Raw genomic sequence first — 23,719 nt, 5'->3', positions numbered from 1 at the left:
TGTATTGAACGTTGCTGGGTGCAGTTTTCAGTGGCGGCCTGTGCGGACCCAAAGATTCTTAGCACCCTCTGCCGCATTACAGGTCTGGCCACTTCCTCGGCCAGGTGCTCTGCAGCCGCTGGGGACTGAGGGCCATCGGTTAATTGTAAGTGTCATGAGGCAGGTAGCAGCCGAATACTGTACCAAACAGGTCAATTCCTGCTCTGGGAAGTGAGTGACCTTTGTTGAAGCTTAGTTGGCCTTCCTGATTTGGTTGCACCTGGACTAGTATAGCCCCACTGGCTCTCGGCATTTTTTGCCGCTCTCAAGTGCCACTTCAAGCCTGAAGATGTGGTGTAAGGGAGAAGGATTCGAACTTACGACCTTCATATTAGAAGCCAGGCATACTGGGCTGGTATAGAAGCACTAGTGAAAGAAGGTACAAAGTTACTTTCATCCACTAAGGATTGATGTCTGCTCATATCTGCGACCACGGTGATCGTACTATGATCAGCAGCTTCTAAACAAGGAAACTGCCAGGTGCGTTCTGTTCCTTAGTTTGTAACGTTTTAACATGGCACCACACGCAAAAAGGTGTACTCGATGATTGCTGAACCAAACCATGTAACTGTAGAACCTGAGGCTGGCAAGTGCAATAGCGAAAGTAGGGCATCATTAGTGAGATCTGAGCAAGATAGTAAGCATCCTTCTTTCTGTTTGTGCAGCACTCTCAAAAAACGATAATTAGGAGAAGACATGCGCAGAACATGCACTGCGCATATCTTCTCTTAGTACCGGTTTACGGTTAGCATGGCACGAACAGAAAGTAGTCATGAGGGAATTTCACATCATATATATATATATATATATATATATATATATATATATATATATATATATATATATATATATACATACACATACATATATATATATATATTAATGAGTAATTCTCTCATGACTACATAGTAACGGTGGATAGGGTTTCATCCGATTAATGGTATTTGATATTATTACTATAAGGCTACAACGAAAGTGGGACAATTCAGAAAATAGGTGCTGCACGTGGTATTGAAACGGCAAGCACTTTCGCGGATACATGTGTCCGTGTGGACCCAGAAGGGGTTAAAATTTTGGGCGCTGCAGTTTCAGAGGCGCACCACATTAAGCATCCTTGCCTCCAACTCGAGTGAGAACATGGCGGCCAGATTCCCTTGCCCTAGCCTTCATCACACGCTCTATTGTTCATTACCAGGAAGTTCGGCAACGTTGTGTAAGATTTATTTTTTCATTTTTAAAGAAGCCGATCGGAACAACCTGACTCACATCGTCCAGGAGCGCTGTCTGGGTGATGTCGGCGGTGTCATAGATGATGTTGTCGTACGGCCGGCATACGTAGTTTGTGAGCGTCAGTGCCACGAGCATCACTGACACTGTCACCAGCATCAGGATCGAGCAGATGGGAAACGACAGCACCACGGCGAGAAGCATGGCCAGCCCCGCGTAGTTCGACGAAGCACTGCGCGCACGTGATGATGAGTGCGGCGCCCAGCAGGGTCGCGTATGCCGAACGCTGTGCCACCGGATCACATCTTTTGTGTAACACAACGCCAATTTCTTAGGGCGCTTCACTGAAACCAGCGCGAAAAGCAAACGTCCGTTCACTTCTCTTATCGTCTCCTTAGTGGTGCTGTTTTTAGTCATATGTTATTTGATCTTATCTATTTAGCAAAAAATAAGTGGTGATATTTTGCATTGTGTGCGAAAAAAAAACTTTAAGAACGCGACACCCACGACGGAAATCTCACTGCTACTACTGTGAGCGCTGGTACAGGGACATACCGCTATTAACACATCTATAAATTTATGTCGACAGAAATTAGCGAAGCCAGAGAGGAAGCAGCGCTATGATTGCGGTAACGCGGTGAGTGTTTTGCGTTAATGAATGATCTGAAAAGCCTGCAAAATATTCCTCTGCTTTGAGGGCACCAATTAACTTCAAGGCAGCAGTGCCTACCGATAGCCATTGTGTATCTCATCCAGGTGATCATTGTTGTCATTTGGCAGGCTATGCAGCGCCTAGGAGTTATTAAAATTGGTCTAAGAGGCCCCTGATCAAGATTTGCATGCAATGAACACTAGGCACTGTCACGGCTTCAAAATTATGTGTCTGTGTACAACGTAATGATTTGTTTCTCTACAACATACAGGATATTTCAGCTAACTTTAACCAGAGTTTAGAAATATCCAAATGCCACGTAGCTGAACTGAAGAAAGGTAATGTTGTATGCCGTCGCTTGGAGGTACTAAAACAATTTTTCATTCCTCCTAATTCATAAGTAGTCTTAATTAGTCAACATCTCAAATAATACAGTTAGACGAAAATACCAGTGACAAAATTGTAAAGCGACAAAAAAAAAAAACTCCCGATACCGCTTTCTGTACCTCAATACGTGCTACATAAAAATGTTTTTCCGAGTGTGAAAGGAGCCCGGGAATACACGCAAAGTGCCTCGAGCGGCCTGTCACGCGGCAATTTCCCGCGCATTAGTGGGCCTCCTTTGTGCTCCTAAAAACGCTGTTATGTAGCACGTATTAAACAACAGAAAGCTGCATCGGGAGTTTTTCATGTCGCTCTGCAATTTTCACATTGACACCTTTCATGCAATTAGAGTGCTTCAGAAGTTGACTAATTAGGTGATACTAATTATCTAATTAGGTGCATGGAATAAAAGCAATATTTGAGTATCTCCAAGCGACGCCAAGCAACATTACCTAAGTTTTGTCCAGCCACGTGGCATTTGCATATTTTTTAACTCTGGGTACACTTAGCTGGGACACCCTGTATAAGTAACCAGAAATTCCTGTATAGAATTTATAACGCAGAATTTGTCTCACGTGCTTTCTTAGCTTCGGGTACATAAACTGAGGTAATTTTTCGATGGTTCCCAGGCAAAGGTGAAAAGTGGAGGCCATGGCGGCGAACTGGAAAAAGTCAGTTTCGCGCGACGAGCGATTGAAATTACATTTGCTATACGAAGTAACGTTCATCGTATTATTCGCTGCATTAATTACAGTAAACATTCGCTTACGAGCGAAATGAACGAGCACGTTGTGAGGGGCGCACAGGCAAACACAAACGCACTTCATTGAATTACCGCGGACTTTCGCTGTCGGAACGTTGACGTGATAAAGAGCGGCCGCAGCAGCGAACAATTTTGTCCGTCGTGTCTCGTTTCGCTTTAACGTTAACTAGGCCCGCGAGAACACAGCGCCACCGAAGCCACTAGCTATCTCAGGTCACCTAGCCGGGATAGCCATCGAATCCGCGCAGATTGCCTCCAAGACAGGCGGTGCGCGGCCGCGCTACGCCGCCGCAGCTGCAGGAGAAGAGGCGATGCGCACAAGGGCGTGCCTCATAATCTTATCGTGGTTTTGGCACGTGAAATCCCAGAAGATAGCATTTCATTCTGCACGCCAGAAAAAAATAATCATTCAAAGATTCATACGCAGATTGACCAGACTACCAGGGCTAAGTGCTAGACGCACCCTTCTGTAACAGAACATTCTTCAATATTATCGTCTATTCATTCTCTTGGCTACGCTCTCGCTGAACTTTGTGTAATATGTTCGAATGCGCGACGAGAATTGTATACTACACACCGGAGCACACGTGAGCGTCATATATTACGCTGGAATCTATGACGAGACATGTATAAATATCCGATCCACTGGAATCGGCAGCATATTTCGCCGGTAGGATTTCGAACGCACACGACTGTGATCGACGTTTCCGTTGTGTTTCGGGTGCTGTTTGCTTTGCTATGCCTAATGAAGGAGTTGAACTCTGTACTATAACGCCGTTCCAGGTTACCATCACTGCCGTCTTGACAACGTGACAATGCCAATATGTGCAACGATGCATTAAAGGCGGCGAAACCACGCCAGCGAGTTCTAACTTCCTTAGGAAATACTTCGGGTCTGTTTCTGGGTTGTTCTTAGTGACGGCTTTCACAGTCGCAGCATTGCAACACTAGGCCGTCAGATTTCACCGGCACAGGCGTGCAAATTCACAGCTACCTCCAACGTAGAGCCGCTAAAAGACGATTTGAGAAGAAATAACGGATTACTGCGTGTTCTAGCTTTCAAGAACTTGCGCGTTCTAGTGAAGTGCACGAAAGTGCACCATTGTTTTATGACCGTTAGTACTTACGTTTCCGTTTCAAAGCAAATACGGGTCTCCGAAACACAGCGCGTTGCTTTCACTTTGACATCGACCACACGATCGCGCAGTACCTATTGCTGAACAGCTCCGCTATAAAATTGTCGGAAGGCGATTAAAGGTCAAGTTGAAGTCTATGAAGGACAGTGTCTTCGTTGCCGATTTGGGGGTGACAGTTGGGTACATGGATTGTATAACCGGGAGGTAAGCAGCCAGCAGCGCGCAGGCGAACCGCGCCGCCAACCGCAGTAATCAGATCAATGCTGTGTTATGCAGATGACCGGGCGAATGCGCAAAAGTTGTTGCCACTGGTTTAGCTCTGTGGTTTCCAGGACTGACGACCTGCATATTTACGTATGTGGTCTTGACAGGGGTGGCCTACTATAGGAGGTAGTTCATGTCAATGGCACAAGGTAAGATATAAAGCAGAAAGTGAGTGCAAATAGCGATGAGAATACAGCCCGCAAGCTAAGTTCACCTGGACAGGCGAAGTGATTCCACTACAGCAGTATATCTTATTTCCCTGCGCACATTATATTTACAGCATGCAATTTGGTGAAGCGGCAGAGGAATCACGGATAAATGGAGATGCGTCTCCTTTATATATATATATATATATATATATATATATATATATATATATATATATATATATATATATATATATATATATATATATATATATATATATATAAATATATATATATATATATATATATATATATATATATATATATATATGTATGTGTATATACATATATATATTCACTCCTCGCCTGTTGCACACTGTCGGTAGGTTCCCTTCCTGTGGCCCATTTCTCTACCTTTTTTTAAAATACTTCGCCAGTCCAAGTGTTTCAGAAATTAGTCCGATCTTCAGTCTTGCGCTATACCACGCGCAAGTTGGTGCGACTAGAACCGTCGTGGCTGCCAGTGCATGTAAGAAAGACCTTGACGGCGCTTCCAAACACGCCGCTGCGTAAGCGGTCGCCGCCGGTGCAGGGCCCAGCAATTCGGGTACCAGCCGCAGCGAGAGCTACGGAGAGCGCAGAGAGAATATATATATATCATCATCATCATCATAATCATCATCAGCAGCAGCAGCAGCAGCCTGGTTACGCCCACTGCAGGGCAAAGGCCTCTCCCATATTTCTCCAACAACCCCGGTCATGTACTAATTGTGGCCATGCCGTCCCTGCAAACTTCTTAATCTCATCCGCCCGCCTAACTTTCTGCCGTCCCCTGCTACGCTTCCCTTCCCTTGGAATCCAGTCCGTAACCCTTAATGACCATCGGTTATCTTCCCTCCTCATTACATGTCCTGCCCATGCCCATTTCTTTTTCTTGATTTCAACTAAGATGTCATTAACTCGCGTTGTTGCCTCACCCAATCTGCTCTTTTCTTATCCCTTAACGTTACACCTATCATTCTTCTTTCCATAGCTCGTTGCGTCGTCCTCAGTTTGAGTAGAACCCTTTTCATAAGCCTCCAGGTTTCTGCCCCGTAGGTGAGTACTAGTAAGACACAGCTATTATACACTTTTCTCTTGAGGGATAATGGAAACCTGCTGTTCATGATCTGAGAATGCCTGCCAAACGCACCCCAGCCCATTCTTATTCTTCTGATTATTTCTGTCTCGTGATCTGGATCCGCAGTCACTACCTGCCCTAAGTTGATGTATTCCCTTACGACTTCCAGTGCCTCGCTGCCTATTGTAAATTGCTGTTCTCTTCCGAGACTGTTAAACATTACTTTAGTTTTCTGGAGATTAATTTTTAGACCCACTCTTCTGCTTTGCCTCTCCAGGTCAGTGAGCATGCATTGCAGTTGGTCCGCTGAGTTACTAAGCAAGGCAATATCATCAGCGAATCGCAAGTTACTAAGGTATTCTCCATTAACTTTTATCCCCATTTCTTCCCAATCCAGGTCTCTGAATACCTCCTGTAAACACGCTGTGTATAGCATTGGAGAGATCGTATCTCCCTGCCTGACGCCTTTCTTTATATATAGTCCGATATATAACTTTCGGTATATATATATATATATACCGAAAAAAAACACTGGGCCACTGAGAAGAAGGCAACGTAAGGGCAAAATTCACATTTTCGGTTTTGGTGCCCAAACTCCGAAGCCTTCACACGTTAGCAGGCAAATATGCACAATTCACCTGGGACACCACACTCTGGGGAAAGAACGGTGTCTTCGCTTTTGTTATAAAAACACGACAAAGGTAGTGCTGCAATAGAACTATACGCACCATTGTCTACGAACCGCGCATATTAGGCTTCTCGCCGTTTATTCTGGCCAGGCTGTGTTCAAAACTGACGGAACTGAACGGCCTCAAGAGCTTCAGTCGTGCTTGAGTAACTCTGCTCACCCAGAAACGCTACATTCTCGTTCGAACTGGACTTCACGCCGCATTTCGGTGCAGCAAAACAGAAGAAACGACGGAACATGACCAAAGTACCTGGCGGCGACACCTGGCCTGGCCACCGCATCCCTTTAAATTCTCGGCGCCGCCGCCTGAAGACGCCAGCGTTCCTCCACCCTTAAAAATCCTCAGTGGCTAAACGCGGCGCCAACCACTTCCCCTCCTCCTCCTTTACACTCCGACACTCGGTGCGGCTTCGACGGTGGCGCCGCCTATGCCGACCCTGCCGTAGCAAACGACGGCTAACGAGTAACTGGAGGAAATTTGCGGAAAACCTCGCTCGAGCCCTGCGGAGGGATTTTCGAGGCGAGATTTTGCTTTACAGTAACTGGGCTAAATAATGCTGCGCTTTAATTGCGCAATAGAATAGAGAAAAGGACCATTACCTAAAATGTGAAGCGTCCTAACGTTGAGAGTTCGTGTTCCTGATGAGCGACGCATGCACGCGGTGTGCTCAAACACGCGCGAATTACCAGAGTTTCAAGCTTTCACTGCGTGAAAGCATGTGCACGTGGTTTCGTCGGTTCATTTACATTGTCGAAGGATACTTTCGTTTGGTCGGCGCGTGGAACACTTCAACTGTCTGGTGCCATCAATGCCTAGCAGTTGAGCTGCTTCTGCTCTGCGCCTTTAACAGATGTGCGTAGCTGATGCACGGGTTCTGTCGGTTATGAGCAACGTGTTCACACGTAGACGGTATTTATAATCTGAACAACGTACCGGTAATTTTCGCAACATGTGAAATTGTTTTTCATTTATTTGGTACAGCTTGGGATCTGATAGCAAGAACGATGTTTATGGTAAAACTGGACACAGGTACCGAAAATAGTTATCCTGTCAACACCCCCCCCCCCCCCTTATCACCAGTAACGCTTTTGTTGAAGCGCTTATATCTGAATCGTCCACGCGTCCGTATTCTTTTGCGTTGTAAGTTGTCGCAGCGAAGCAGTGTCCGTATAGCTCGAACACTATTTTGGAACCATTAGAGACAGAGAAAACAAAAGGGTTGTATGACAAAAGAATCCGCACATGGGTTTAATAAAGGTGCTCAAGGACGGCAATCCCGTGCGCATTCCATATTAAAAAACAGCGAAATTATTCGTCGCAGGACACGCAAGACGACGTACAGTGCATATTCACGCATGCGACACAAATTTCTTAATTGGAAGCATAAAAATGGTAACGTTAAGCAGCAAAAACGTTAATCCTTATCAGGAAGCTCTGGTCCTTTGCGGCCTTTCTCTGCTATTGTAATCCCGCACACAAAACGTACGAGTAGCCGCTGCTCATTACGGATATCCGAGGACGCGTCTGGGAGCAGCCGGAGTAGAGGTGAACTGCAAGACACCCGTGTACTGTACGATCAAAGCGCACGTTAAACATCCCCAGGTTACCTAAATTAATTTATCTGGAGCAATCCTCTACAGCCTCCCTCACAGCCTTAGTCGCTTTGGGACGTTAAAAACATTGAACACCACAAACTTAATTAGTACATGCTGGCGTACATAGAAGCTGAACGACTGCATTCGTAAGCCTTAGTGAGCCTTGCAAAAGCGTCGACAATGTGCTAACTTCTGGTGGAGCTGAACAGTATTGCCTGAATAACGTCACTCCTGCTGCAGACGCGAGCCACTTTCGTGACAAAACAAAACTCCTATGAAACAAAGTGAGCACCTTCGAAAAAACTCAACTTAGACGCGCTAAAAACCGCAAACAGCATGGACACATACGCAAGCACTTTTTAAAGAGGTAAGCGCAAACTCTATTCAAGAGAAAAGGTAATGAAAAACCATGGCACTTCGCAAAGCCATGCGTTTCTTGCGACCATCTTGAAGTCGGCCCGCCCGATTCTATGCAACAGCGATTTCCTTCTTTGTGAGTTGCGCTCGCCGCATGGTCAACAAAAAAAGACTTTTGCACTAGTCTAGTATGTTACGGCAACCGAAGGCGCAGCAGCACGGCATCACAATGAAGTTCTCGTCCATAACACAATTGATTTGATCCGCTAACGCACTCGATCAATCAGTTTGCGGGTACGTTATGGCACTCGGTAGCAATGGTGGTCGGAGCGCTCTAGAAAGAAAAAAATACATACAAAAGTGCAACGCGTGCTTCCACGTGACACGGATTGGCCAATGCGGGAGCGGAGGAGGCTGGGGCGACAGGAGGCGGCGAGGAGAAAAAGCCGGGGTGAGTGAGCGAGTGAGTGAGCGGGATCTAAGAATGGTGACACTTTTCAAATATTTAAGCGGCATTATCCGCGCCTAGTGCCTCTTGTGGAAGCCGCGCTTGAACGAGGTTTGATCGATGTCAAGGAGACGTTGAATCGCATTCGAACTTATTTGTAAACAGTTATCATCCCCAACACAATGATCATCGTCATCGTCAACATCAATATCAGACAATATAATCAACTTTATTGCACAATCTTCGGGATTGGCGGAAGAGATAGGCTGGAAACATGCTTTAGAAAAAAGGCAGACCCGTTGGGAAATGTGGCTGCATATCGCCTATGAAGACACTGGGTTTCATAAAGCTGAAAATAACGCTTGTCCTTGCGTGGCGATCTGCTCAGTGAAGGCACTCAGTGTACCTTCTCTTGGTGGGAGCCACTCCCTCGTTGTAGTAGAACATTCCCATGATGAAGCTGCCGGAGTATAGGACGAACAGCACCGAGAAGCTGCCCACGATTCCAATCACGTACGATTTGCTCTCGCTGCGCAGAGTCTGCAAATAGTTTTCGTTCAAGGCACTCACCCGTCTATACCACAATGGCTGCATTGTAACAGTAATTTGGTATCATCGTGGTAGACCTTCTTCAAAGCAACGAGAAACAATAAATTGGAACTTTCACTTCCTTCAAATAGACATTATGCGTTATATAGACACGGTCACACATAACACAACGCAACTGGCGAATTCGCTACTTTTACCTGATGTCCTTGTTCCACAGGGACTCTAAAACTTGGACAACTACGAAAGAGGCGTATTAGCCACTATCTTACAGCTAAGTATAAAGAACTCGCAAAGTGAACTACAAGCATTTATTTAGTGGGCTGCAGCAGGACGCAGAGGCAGGCGTCGGAGCGCCAATGTAGAACAATATGCTTCACCCCAAGGCTGGTGAATATAGAATACGAAAGCTACAGATCATCGCTGTCGCCGGATGAAAAGCTGCGATTCATACATTCTAGGAGCCAAATACACGTAGAATGCACACTAATATTTTGAATATTGTATAAGTACAGACACCTCTAAAAGACTTTAAAAAAAGAAAACGTTGCCACATACGGGGGTTCGTCAAATGAAAACCGAGAATGTTTTTTCCTAATATTTATTTTACGCACAAAGCACAAAGTTGTAGCACGTTTTAACATATTTTCCCCCGTGCTCAATGCAAGCTTGCACCGCTTACGAAGTGTCTGTATTCTTGTAGAAAAGAATTAGTTTGTGAGTGTGCGCAACCACTCGCGCACCGCATGGCGTAGTTCTTGATCAGAACAAAAATTCATCAGAGCGTCACTCTTCATCAGAACGACCCTCGTTTGTTACATAACGATGGTCTCGAATCCGGCAACGTTGATGCCTTCAGGAAGCATGTGTGGGTTTATTGACCAGTCGCCTTCACCCAAAAAGATCACGTTTCCGTGACGCCTGTGGCAGAAAGGACGTTCCACGTTCGCCGCCAAGGTCTGTGAGTGGTGGCGTTGGCTGTTACACTCTCAGGGTTCTACTAGGAAACATTAAATACCCAAGAGAGTGGATGGGGAAATGGCGCCGCGGTAGCTGAAATGGTACGGCATCGCACGCGAAATGCGAAGGTTGTGGGTTTGGTCCCCACCTGCGGGAAGTTCTTTTTTCGTCCACTTTCATTTGCCATAAATTTATCGTTTCTTCATTTCATTTAATAAGCAGAAGTAATTTCCTCTATGTTGTCCTTGGTGTCAGTGTTTGTTGGTCTCTTATGATATGTATATAATCATGTGTGAGGAACTCCCTTCTACTCTTCCTCCTTTTTTTTCCCTATTGATTTCTCTATCTCGCATTTTTTTTGTCTACCAGAGTCAAGTTTTCTTTACATTTTGTCTCACTATAGCTGTTTGAGTGCACCAGTACGAAGGCTCTCTAGCTGTTCCTGGGCACTGTAATAAACATTTGATCGATTGATTATTATTGTAGTTTAATATCGTGCTTCTTAAGTATGTATTATATTATTTCAGTCAAGTAGCTTTTGTGCAATTAAAGAAAGCCATGAATTAACAAAGCGAAATAAAATGCTGTGTGCCTGATCACATGCATTGGCCTAATAATTTATTCTGAGTTTTAATAACGGTTAGCTACTGTACCCAGTGTTGTGCAATAAAATATTATGCCACAACAATTATTTGCGGGCATCACAGAACAAATATAATGTCTCTCTCAATCAAAACATCATAGCAGGCTGAAAACACTAAACTAGTATTTTTTGTGTGTAGTGGCGAAGTGTATAAATCGTAAAAGTAACCAGTTTATATATATATATATATATATATATATATATATTGACACGTGTATTTATATTTATCGGGCGACCAGGTTTCACCGCCTAACAAATCTTATCGCGCAGCGCGGGACGCGCTTGCATGTATCCGAAGTTTCTGGAAAGTTATCGATGCTTCTATCCGCGTGTCTGTTGTCGCCGAACCTTGTGTTATCAGATTTCATCGCGTGATATGAATGGTGTAGAACTTTGTGGAAGACACGCGGGTCCCATCAGGTAATCTGGAACATTCGACGACTGATCTATAAAAGCCGACGCGCTTGACCCGCTGATCAGTTTTTCCGACGATCGCCGACCGTGTTCGCCGCTATCGTTGTGCTATAAGTGTAGCCTGTTTTTGTGGGCACAGGTTCGCCCAATAAAAGTTAGTTTTCTCGTTCACAGTATTGCTACTGTGTTATTGCTTCTTTTCTTCACCGTCACTACCACGTGACATCTGGTGGAGGTGCTTTTCGTCCATGTACAGGACGCCCCCGACAAGCCGTGATCCCAGCCCAGACCGCGAACAGAACACCAACGTAATCCCGGACCACCGAGCAAGCCGCCGTCTTCAACAGCTGCCCCCGGAGCACGGACTTCTACCTGAGAAGACCAAGAAGATTGTGGCCAAGGCAACCGCAATGGCAGCCCCAGCGTCCCCCATCGTCCTGCAGCAGCCCAGGGAACCACCGACGTTCCGCGGTTCCACATTTGAGGACCCGGAAACCTGGCTGGAAACGTATGAGAGGGTCGCTACGTTTAACAACTGGGCAAGCGACGACAAGCTACGACATGTCTATTTCGCATTCGAGGACGCCGCCAAGACGTGGTTCGAGAATCGAGAAGCCACCTTGACGACGTGGGACCTCTTCCGAAGCGGCTTCCTGAAAACATTTCAAAGCGTCGTGCGAAAAGAACGAGCCCAAGCTCTACTGGAGACAAGAGCGCAGCTGCCGAATGAGACGATCGCGATTTTCACTGAGGAAATGAGCCGTCTGTTCCGCCACGCCGACCCAGAAATGTCCGAGGAGAAGAAAGTACGTCTACTGATGCGTGGCGTAAAGGAGGAACTTTTCGCCGGTATGGTAAGAAGTCCACCGAAGACCGTCGACGAGTTTCTTCGTGAGGCGACGAGCATCGAGAAGACACTGGAATTGCGGAACCGGCAATTTGACCGACGCACCAAGCCAACAAGCTACTCCGGAATTCAATCACTGGCCATGGACGATTTATGCGAGACCATCAGGGCCATCGTGCGCGAAGAACTGCGCAAGGTCTTGCCATCGTCGCAGCCTCAAGTGGCCTCGATCGCCGACGTCGTGAAAGAAGAGGTGCACCGATCGCTAGGAGTTCCTGAGGTGCAACCACAATTACCGCAGCCCCAGCCAGAAGCGATGACTTACGCCGCCATCGCACGCCGTCAAGCTCCCCCTCCGCGACAACGCCAGGTCCCTGTAACGCCGCAATTCCGTCGTCCACCGCCGCCGCCGCCAGCACGCCCACCCGTCGCCCAGCGCACCTACGCGAGGAAGACGGACATTTGGCGCGCCCCCGACCACCGTCCGCTCTGCTACCACTGCGGCGAAGCCGGGCACGTGTACCGCCGATGCCCATACCGCGACCTGGGATTGCGAGGCTTCGCCGTGAACGCACAGCGCCCGAGGGAAGGTGAACGCCCTCGTGACATCGCCGATTACCTCGCCGCTACTCAGTGGAGCCCTCGACGACCGTCCCGTTCGCCGTCACCAAGCCGCTACCTGTCGCCGCAGCACCGACCATACACCGGCCCAGCCCGGGGCCGCTCTGCGAGCCCATATCCGGAAAACTAAAAGCAGCAACCGATGGAGGTGCGGTTGCTGTTCGTCGAATTGACGAAGATCCTCCGCCGCCGACGAAGACGACGAAGAAACCGTCTCGACGACCTAATGACGGCACGCCGCCGTCCCGACGAAGTCAGGAAGCCAAGACAACACCGACGAAAGACGACTTGACGAAGCGACGTTCCAGCTTCAGTTCAACACGACGCAGCCGTGATCCGACGCCACGACCTAACTGCAACGCCAGACAAAGAACCACCGACCTTGACGTGCTTCTCGACGGCCACGCAGTCACTGCCTTAGTCGACACAGGGGCCGATTACTCCGTAATGAGTGGACGCATCGCCGCCCAGTTGAAGAAGGTTAAGACTGCATGGGAGGGCCCCCAAATTCGGACCGCTGGAGGGCACCTCATTACGCCGACTGGAATCTGCACGGCAAGAATTACCATTCATGACCGGACTTACCCTGCCACCTTCGTTATCCTGCAACAGTGTTCACGAGACGTCATTCTCGGCATGGACTTCCTGAACCAATACGGCGCCATCATCGACCTGAAGTCGCAGTCAATAACGCTGTCGGAATATCAAGCGATACCATCGGAGCGCCCTTGTAGCCACCACGCCTTGAGTGTGCTGGAAGATCAAGTGAGCATCCCGCCTCGCTCCAGCATCGTTATTTCGGTCGGCACCGAAACACCCGCTGACGTAGAAGGCGTCATCGAAGGCGACCAACGTCTACTACTCGACCGTGAAATTTGCGTCGCAAGAGGGATCGCTCGACTGCACGGACGAAACACGAGAGTGTTGCTGACAAACTTCAGCCAGGAGTTCAAGCACATCAACAAGGGCACGACGATCGCATTCATCGAGGAAATACAGGAAACCAGCGATGCCTTCGTCCTCTCGGATTCTGTTGCATCTACCCCGACGACCGTAGTTCCCGAGCCAGACTTCAACATAAATCCAAGTCTCCCCGTGATTAAGCAGCAACAGCTCAGAAGTCTGCTTCGACGATACAAAGACTGCTTTTCGACGTCATCAAGGATTCGACAAACACCAGTCGCAAAGCATCGCATAATCACCGAAGAGAGCGCTCGACCACTACGCCAGAGCCCTTACCGAGTTTCGACGCGAGAACGCGAAGCTATAAGACAACAAGTCGACGAAATGCTGCGCGACGACATCATCCAGCCGTCGAAAAGCCCGTGGGCGTCTCCAGTTGTTTTAGTGAAGAAAAAGGACGGAACCCTACGTTTCTGCGTCGATTATCGTCGACTGAACAAAATCGCGAAGAAAGACGTATACCCCCTCCCACGGATAGACGACGCATTAGATCGGCTCTGCAATGCTAAATACTTCTCATCGATGGACCTCAAGTCTGGCTACTGGCAAATAGAAGTCGACGAAAGGGATCGCGAAAAGACCGCCTTCATCACGCCAGACGGCCTCTATGAATTCAAAGTTATGCCGTTTGGACTGTGCTCGGCGCCTGCAACGTTCCAGCGCGTGATGGACACGGTTTTAGCAGGATTGAAGTGGCAGACCTGTCTTGTTTACTTGGATGACGTCGTCGTCTTCGCCGGAAATTTCGACGATCACCTTAAGCGGCTTGCGACAGTATTAGAGGCCATCAAGTCATCAGGGCTCACCCTGAAGCCGGAAAAGTGTCGCTTCGCTTACGATGAGCTTCTATTCCTAGGCCATGTCATCAGCAAATCTGGAGTACGCCCCGACCCGCAGAAGACAGCTGCCATCGCAAAGTTCCCGCAGCCAATCAACAAGAAGGCAGTGCGCAGATTCCTTGGCATGTGTGCCTACTATAGGCGCTTTGTCAAGGACTTTTCACGCATCGCTGAGCCGCTGACGCAGCTAACTAAATGCGACGTCGAGTTCAAGTGGGAAACGCCGCAGACCGAGGCATTTCAAGAACTCAAACGACGCATGCAGTCGCCGCCCGTACTTGCGCACTTCGACGAACACGCCGATACCGAAATCCACACTGACGCCAGTAGCCTAGGCCTCGGCGCCGTCCTGGTGCAGAGAAAAGATGGACATGAACACGTGATAGCTTACGCTAGCCGGTCGTTGTCAAAAGCGGAAGGCAATTATTCTACAACCGAAAAGGAATGCCTCGCCATCGTTTGGGCTACAGCGAAATTTCGCCCTTACCTATATGGCAGGCCATTCAAAGTCGTCAGCGACCATCACGCCTTGTGTTGGCTTGCGAATTTAAAGGATCCCTCAGGACGGCTGGCACGGTGGAGCCTCAGACTACAAGAATACGACATCACCGTAACATACAAGTCCGGACGAAAACACTCAGACGCCGATTGCCTATCCCGCGCCCCCATTGACCCGCCGCCGCAAGATGACGAGGATGACGACGCCTTTCTTGGAATAATAAGCGCGGAAGACTTCGCCGAACAACAACGAGCGGACCCGGAACTTAAAGGCCTCGTCGATTATTTGGAAGGGCACACCGACGTTGTCCCCAGGGCATTTAAGCGCGGATTATCTTCCTTCACGCTTCAAGACAGTCTACTCGTGAAGAAGAACTTCTCGCCAGTCCGCGCCAATTACCTTCTTGTTGTCCCGTCAGGACTTCGTCCAGAAGTATTGCATGCCCTACATGACGATCCGACCGCTGGACACCTCGGATTTTCCCGGACACTATCAAGGATACAAGAAAAGTATTATTGGCCGCGCCTGACCGCCGACGTCGCCCGTTATGTCAGAACATGCCGGGACTGTCAGCGACGCAAGACACCGCCGACAAGGCCAGCCGGATTACTACAGCCAATCGAGCCTCCTTGCCGACCATTCCAGCAGATCGGGATGGACTTGCTGGGACCCTTTCCGACGTCAATAATCGGAAATAAGTGGATCGTCGTGGCGACGGACTACCTCACCCGCTTCGCTGAAACAAAAGCACTGCCGAAAGGTAGCGCAGCCGAAGTGGCGAAATTCTTTATCGAAAACATCCTGCTGCGACATGGCGCCCCAGAAGTCCTCATCACCGACCGAGGAACGGCCTTTACAGCGGAGCTCACCCAAGCCATTCTGAAATACAGTCAGACAAGGCACAGGAGGACAACGGCTTACCACCCGCAGACGAATGGTCTTACGGAGCGGCTGAATAAGACCCTCGCCGACATGCTAGCGATGTACGTCGACGTCGAACACAAGACCTGGGATGCCGTCCTGCCGTACGTAACATTCGCTTATAACACGGCGGTGCAAGAAACAACACAGATCACGCCGTTCAAGTTGGTTTACGGCAGGAACCCGACGACGACGCTCGACGCCATGCTGCCGCACATAACGGACGAAGAGAATCTTGACGTCGCTACCTATCTCCAGCGCGCCGAAGAAGCCCGACAGCCCGCCTGCGAATCAAGAACCAGCAGAGGACCGACAGCCGACACTACAATCTCCGACGACGCTTCGTCGAGTACCAGCCCGGCGACCGTGTTTGGGTATGGACCCCTATACGCCGACGAGGACTGAGCGAGAAGCTTTTGCGTCGCTATTTTGGACCGTACAAGATCATCCGACGTATTGGTGCACTGGACTACGAGGTCGTGCCAGACGGCATTTCGCTGTCACAGCGGCGCCGCTCACGACCTGAAATTGTCCACGTTGTGCGGCTCAAGCCGTACCACCAGCGTTGACGAACTTTGGGACTTCGCGTAACTGACCTTTGGACTTTATTTCTTTTCGTTGTTTTGTTACTTATGTTTAATAAGTGTCCCTTTGTGTTTCGCTCTCTTTGTAGCATCGGGACGATGCTTTTTAAGAGGGGGGTATTGACACGTGTATTTATATTTATCGGGCGACCAGGTTTCACCGCCTAACAAATCTTATCGCGCAGCGCGGGACGCGCTTGCATGTATCCGAAGTTTCTGGAAAGTTATCGATGCTTCTATCCGCGTGTCTGTTGTCGCCGAACCTTGTGTCATCAGATTTCATCGCGTGATATGAATGGTGTAGAACTTTGTGGAAGACACGCGGGTCCCATCAGGTAATCTGGAACATTCGACGACTGATCTATAAAAGCCGACGCGCTTGACCCGCTGATCAGTTTTTCCGACGATCGCCGACCGTGTTCGCCGCTATCGTTGTGCTATAAGTGTAGCCTGTTTTTGTGGGCACAGGTTCGCCCAATAAAAGTTAGTTTTCTCGTTCACAGTATTGCTACTGTGTTATTGCTTCTTTTCTTCACCGTCACTACCACGTGACAATATATATATATATATATATATATATATATATATATATATATATATATATATATATATATATATGTATATATATATAGGTATATATATATATATATATATATGTACATATATATATATATATATATATATATATATATATATATAGTTTATATATATATATATATATATATATATATATATATATATATATATATATATATATATCCGCAGGCCGGCGTTTTTTTGGATCGGACTTGCACTCCACCGGTAAGCCAACGTGTTCCAACGGCTCTCAAAAGTTTCGTCGGACATTTATATCACGTGTAATATTTACGTAACCAATAGGCACATTGAAGCCAAGCTTTCTTGCCGAGTTTCAGGCACATTTTTCTTACGTATCTGGTCTCTAACGACGAACGCACACAACGCCCACTAGGAATGGTGCAGCGAAGAAGTAGCTTACGAGTTTACCGTTTCGCGCATAGAGTTTCATACAATGTTCACCAAAGGGAGCAGTGGTGCTATTGTTTATGAGAGCTGCGAGTAGGGTGACTCAGCATGGATGGGACTTATATTTACCATAATGATTTGCCTAGACTTCGCTATTTAGGCTCCGAGTGGCGTTGCAAACTCATGCTTTTAACAAACCACGAATCTATAAATAATTCAATTAGTAATTTTGAAATTGCCCGATGGCAGAATTTAAATACAGGACTTTTGGCAGACAATCCTGATATCGCAGTCATTACGCCAGGAACACATGCGTTGACGATCGGCATAGAATACACTTTCGCGCGTGCACCGGGCATTGAGACGCTTCGCGCGTTGCGATCCACAGTCGGACTAGAAAAGTTTGACGCGCCAGAAACACCACGACTGCAACGCGACACTATAAATCACGACTGAACCTATGAACAAATATATGACGCAACAGCGTAGGCTTAGCCACTCACACAGGAACAGCGCCTAGCCCGAGCCCCACTTCACTAGCGATGGCGATCCGGCTGCGGAGGTCCGCACGGCTCACTTCTTCTGACGAAGACGGAGCCGTGCAGGAGGCCTAAGGCGTCGTGAGGACGAAAGTCTCGTGATACGGCTTGAGCCGATCAATCTGCACAGTTTCGCGGCCTCGGCGACGCAGGTCCGTAGGGGGCGTCAGAGGTTCGATAACGTAGTTCACCGGAGAAGTTTGTCGTAGAACCCGGTAAGCTCCATGGTACCGGGACACAAACTTGGATGAGACACTTTGTGTCGAGATATTGTCACGTGGTGGTGGTGGGGTTGCCCGTCGTCATGACGAAATTTTTGTAGCGCTTGTTCTTGCGCTGTGAGGGAGCGAGCTAGTTGCCGACATCTTTCGGCATGCCGGGTGGCTTCGGAAACCGGTGCAACCTCTGATAAGTCAGGACGGTAAGCAAGAATAGTGTCAATGGGCAATGACGGTTCGCGGCCATATAGAAAAAAGAAGGGAGAAAAGCCTGTCGTTGACTGGGGTGCCGTATGGTAGGCATACGGGACATAGGGAAGGATGAGGCCCCACTTGGTGTGGTTCGAGGTGTCATACATCGAAAGCATGTTGCCAAGAGTTCGGTTAAAGCACTCTGTCAATCCGTTTGTATGCGGGTGATGTGCGGTGGTACAGCGATGAATGACGCGGCATTAAGCGTGAAGTTCTTGAATGACATCGGCGAGAAAGACGCGGCCTCGGTCGCTCAAGAGTTCGCGCGGAGCGCCGCGACGTAGAAAGAAGCGTTGAAGCTGGAAGGAGGCAATGTCACGAGCCGTCGCGGCTGGTAGAGTGGCCGTTTCTGCATACCTCGTGAGGTGGTCTATAGCTACAATGACCCAGCGATTGCCAGCAGCTATGTATAGCAGAGGTGCGTATAAGTCCCAACCCGGTCAAAGTGTTACGAAGGACACGGCAAATGTTGCATTGGTCCAGAAGGGCGGCAAGGATCAGGCTTGCGGCATTGACATTCTGCGCAAGAGGGAACGTACTTTTGCACAAGTGTGTACATACCATGCCATGACGTAGTCTGGTGTAGGTCTTGAGGGACTGGGTTGGGACTACTACATCATCGAAATAACACAAGCACGTGTTCCATTTGAGGCCTCGAAGAATGGTGTCCATCACCCGCTCAAAAGTCGCGGGCTATTCGCAAAGTCCGAATGGCATCACACGAAATTCGTAGGAGCCATCTTGCGTGATGAAAGCAGTTTTAGGCTTATCGTCTGCAGCCATAAGCACCTGCCAATAACCAGAGCGCAGATCGAGGGAGGAAAAGAACTCTGCACCTTGTAAGCAGTCTAGGGTGTCGTCGATCGCCGGCAATGGGTAAACATCCTTTCGGGTTATTTTGTTTAGGCGACGGTAATCAACGCAAAAGCGGATCGAGCCATCCTTCTTTTTAACTAAAACAACTGGCCATGCCCATGGGCTGTCGGATGGTTCAATGACGCCACGCTTTAGCATCACCTACTTGCTCGTGCTTGACGCGTCGTTCTGTCGACGATACGCGGTATGGTCGCTGCCGTAGCGGTGAGTGAGAACCGGTGTCAATCCGGTGACATACAGTCGTCGTTCGACCGAGAGAAGTGGTATGGCTGTCAAAAGCAGGGCGAAGTTTCTCGAGGAGACGAAGAAGGTCATGGCGTTGCTTGGGGTTTAAGGCGTTGTCGATGACATGACTGAAAACGTCTTCAGGCGATGGGGCGGTTACGGGACTACAGTCGAGGGTGTTGACCTCTGACGATCCATTAGGAAGTTTCAACGTGGTAAAGGTGTCGTGAGGCTCCACAGTGCCGATATATTCACCGCGAAGCAACGTAATCGGGAATGGGAAGTGGTTGTGCACAGGAAGGTGAGTCGCGCCAGCTTGAAGGCAAAGCAGCGCAGTGAGGAGTGGTGAGAGGTGGCGATGAACGAAAGCAGTCGAAGGTGTGAAGAGTACGGTAGAGTCGGACGCAACGGAACAGCATACAGGTGCCAGAAGGGATGAGTGCGGAATATTTGTATGTCGTCAGTGAGGGACAACTTCGTGCACGAAAGCGAAACGTCATCAGATATGCCATTGCTAAGCGAAGAGAAGGCGACTTCGGCACGGGAGCAATAAATGACAGCTTGGTGACGGGAGAGAAACACCCATCCTAAAATAATATCATGGGAACAGCGGGAAAGAATGACGAACTCGACTGGGTAGAGCGCTCCTTGAATTTCAAGTCTGGCGGTGCACGCAGCCACCGGCTGGACATGCTGTGCTGTGGCCGTGCGGAGTATAGGACCGAAGAAAGGCGTCGTGACTTTTCGTATTGAGCGGCATAATTTTTCGGCAATCACAGATATGGCGGCACCTGTGTCAATGAGGGCAAGCTCACAGACACCTTCAACAGCGGCATCAATAACGTTGCGCGGCGAAAGAAGAGGGCTTAAGCGTTGCGGCGATGACGCAGTTCTTGCCTCAGGAACTGCGCCACTTAGTTTTCCGTCTCAACAGGAGAGGGACGTCGACGCATCGGGGAGGGCGAGCGACGACGAGGTGAAGGAGAACGGCGGTCAGAAACTTGGGGAAGGCTTGGGCGGGGAAGGAGTAAATCGCGGTCTGGGGCGTAAGGCAACGAATGATCGTACGCGGCTGTGCGTGGGTCGTCACGTGGATGAAGTGGACGGCGGCGGCACAGGCTTGCAACGTGACACCGGGAATACCGCACGAATGGCGGATGGGCCGATTGTCCGCTGTGTGCCAGGGATTAATTACTCGATGGACTGGAGGTCGTGGCGGCGTGGGGGTAAAACGAGGGCTAGGTATCGGAGGCGGAGCCGGCAAGGTGGGTGGTCGTGGTCGTGCGACGGCGTCGGCGTAAGTCAGTGGGGCGGTGAGTTGAGGTGCCCGTTCCAGAGGAAAGACCTCGGACACTTGTTCTTCTATAACGTGTCGTAGGGCCAGACTAAGGGACGAACTTGACTCCGGCGGGTTGGAGATGAGGGAGAGCTGGCGAGCAACTTCTTGCCGGACAAAAGCCTTGATTTGCGAGAGGAGGGTAGAATCTAGAAAAGGAGAGGTCAAGCCGGACAACGATTCGTGATGGGGAACAGGACGGCGAGTTAGGATGCGTTGACGGCGCAGCTCGTCATAGCTTTGGCACAGTTCAATAACTTGTGCAACAGTAGAGGGGCTCTTTGAAATGAGCATCTGAAATGCGTCCTCGTCGATACCCTTCATTATATGCTTGATTTTATTGCCCTCAGTTATGGATGCGTCGACGCGTTTAGAGAGATCGATGACATCTTCGATGTAGCTGGTAAAGGTCTCACCAGGCTGCTGAGAGCGCGACTGCAGGCGCTGTTCGGCACGAAGCTTTTGAACAGCAGGGCGGCCGAAGACCTCGCTGAACTTTGTTTCGAATACCGTCCGGCATGGGACTTCGCTTTCATGGTTCCGAAACCCCAAGTGGGCAATTCCGATGAGGTAGAAAGGGACGGTGGTCAATTTCGTGATGTCATCCCATTTGTAGTTCAGACTGAAGCCTTCGTATGACGAGAGTAAGTCATCAACGTCGTGGTCGTCAGTGCCGCTGAAGATAGTACGGTCCCGCAGGCGGAATGTGCCAAGGCATACGGTGGACTGGGGAGCCGGTGGTGGTAAGCTCGTGGCGTTTTCGGTGGTCATGATGGCAGGGAGAGTCCGGCTGTGCAATTCCAGGATTGCAGGAGACGAAGCAACATCCACCAATTATGGCAAAGAAGTCCGACATGACTGTGGACGACACGAAGGACGCTTACAGAAAGACGCAACAGCGTAGGCTTGGTCAGTCACACAGGAACAGCGTTTAGCCCGCGCCCCACTTCAGTAGTGCTGGCGATCCGGCTGCGGAGCTCAGCACGGTGCATGCATATGTGTGTGTGTGTGTGTGTGTGTGTGTGTGTGTGTGTGTGTGTGTGTGTGTGTGTGTGTGTGTGTGTGTGTGTGTGTGTGTGTGTGTGTGTGTGTGTTGTCTGTGGCGAACTTTCTCGCATGTCACTGATCTCGGGAACGTACGGATGTTGGGAGAGATGGAGTCGGGAGACGCATAGCAACACACCACAGATTTTAATCAACCCAAACTCAAAATGAAAAAAAAATAAAAACTCAATTGACTAAAAATAAAACTCCACTAAAGAATAGTAACGCTTCCATAGCCTAAATATGTTCCTATCCTCGTCTACGTTCGTCCTTAGCGGTTCCTAAGCGAAAGTCAGGCAACCCTAGCCTATTGTTGCGGCGCCGTCAGAAAGGAGTGTTCTTACAAACTTCTGTCCTCTCACGTGTCTCCGAGTCGGATGCCTGTCGGATCTTCCTCATCGCCGATGCCGTAGAAGTTGCTGCCTTGATGTCGGCCATTCAACCTGTCCGTCTTTGATGCCGGTGTCCCGAACTCCGTCGGTGATGTGCATTCAAGCCTCACTGCCTAGGCCTAACGCGGGATTCCGCCGCTACTTCCTGGAATGCCGACGAGACGCCCCGGGGACAATTGCACGTGCTCGCCTGCCTCTGAAAGGGGATCCTTGCTGGAGTGCCCGGCACTACCATGCGGGGCTACAGCAGGTCCAAGGAGCCTCGCTTGAAAGTTGACCGAGGTCGACGGCCACCCTCGATCGCCAGCGTCACGGACTTGACCGAAACTCCATGGCTCCCGTCGCCAGTGCGATGCTGACGCTGCAACCTTCTTGGCCCAGAGCCACGTCGATAATGCCAGCTCAGCACTGCTTCTCTCCCGATCACAGCTCGGGCCACGCACCTCTAGGGTTCGTGCCGCTCGGACTGATCCGCGCACATCGTCCTCTTCCTTTCTTTTGTGCGGCATGTCTCTTACATGTGACAGTGTGCGTGTGTGTGTGTGTGTGTGGGAGAGAGAGAGTGATATGTACCCCCTCTGTAATCCATCATCATCATCATCAGACTAGTTACGCCCACTGCAGGGCAAAGGCCTCTCCCATACTTCTCCAACTACCCCGGTCATGTACTAATTGTGGCCATGTTGTCCCTGCAAACGTCTTAATGTCATCCACCCACCTAACTTTCTGCCGCCCCCTGCTACGCTTCCCTTCCCTTGGAATCCAGTCCGTAACCCTTAATGACCATCGGTTATCTCCCCTCCTCATTGCATGTCCGGCCCATGTCCATTTCTTTTTCTTCATTTCAACTAAGATATCATTTACCCGCGTTTGTTGCCTCACCCAATCTGCTCTTTTCTTATCCCTTAACGTTACACCGATCATTCTTCTTTCCATACTTGTTGCGTCGTCCTCAATTTCAGCAGAACCCTTTTCGTAAGCCTCCAGGTTTCTGCCCCATATGTGAGTACTGGTAACACACAGCTGTTATACACTTTCCTTTTGAGGGATAGTGGCAACCTGCTGTTCATGATTTGAGAATGCCTGCCAAATGCACCCCAGCCCATTCTTATTCTTCTGGTTATTTCAGTCTCATGATCCGGATCCGTGGTCACTACCTGCCCTAAGTAGATGTATTCCCTTACCACTTCCAGTGC

General features: G+C 49.1%; 1 protein-coding gene across 1 annotated transcript in view; it reads right to left on the bottom strand.

The window, feature by feature from the left end:
- The window catches only part of LOC135905197 (uncharacterized), a 285,140-nt gene that overhangs the window by 121,861 nt on the left and 139,560 nt on the right, over positions 1-23,719 (bottom strand). Inside the window, exons 12-13 of the mRNA XM_065436218.1 lie at positions 9,227-9,360; positions 1,306-1,498 (exon numbers count right to left, since the gene is read on the bottom strand). Coding sequence (XP_065292290.1) covers positions 1,306-1,498; positions 9,227-9,360 — 327 coding nt within the window. The remainder of the gene's footprint in view (positions 1-1,305; positions 1,499-9,226; positions 9,361-23,719) is intronic.

The sequence above is a fragment of the Dermacentor albipictus genome, chromosome 3 (assembly GCF_038994185.2).
Source record: "Dermacentor albipictus isolate Rhodes 1998 colony chromosome 3, USDA_Dalb.pri_finalv2, whole genome shotgun sequence".
NCBI classification, from domain to species: Eukaryota; Metazoa; Arthropoda; class Arachnida; order Ixodida; family Ixodidae; genus Dermacentor; species Dermacentor albipictus.
The sequence above is the reverse complement of the archived record's forward strand: the minus strand, read 5'-3'. Positions and strand labels throughout refer to the sequence as shown.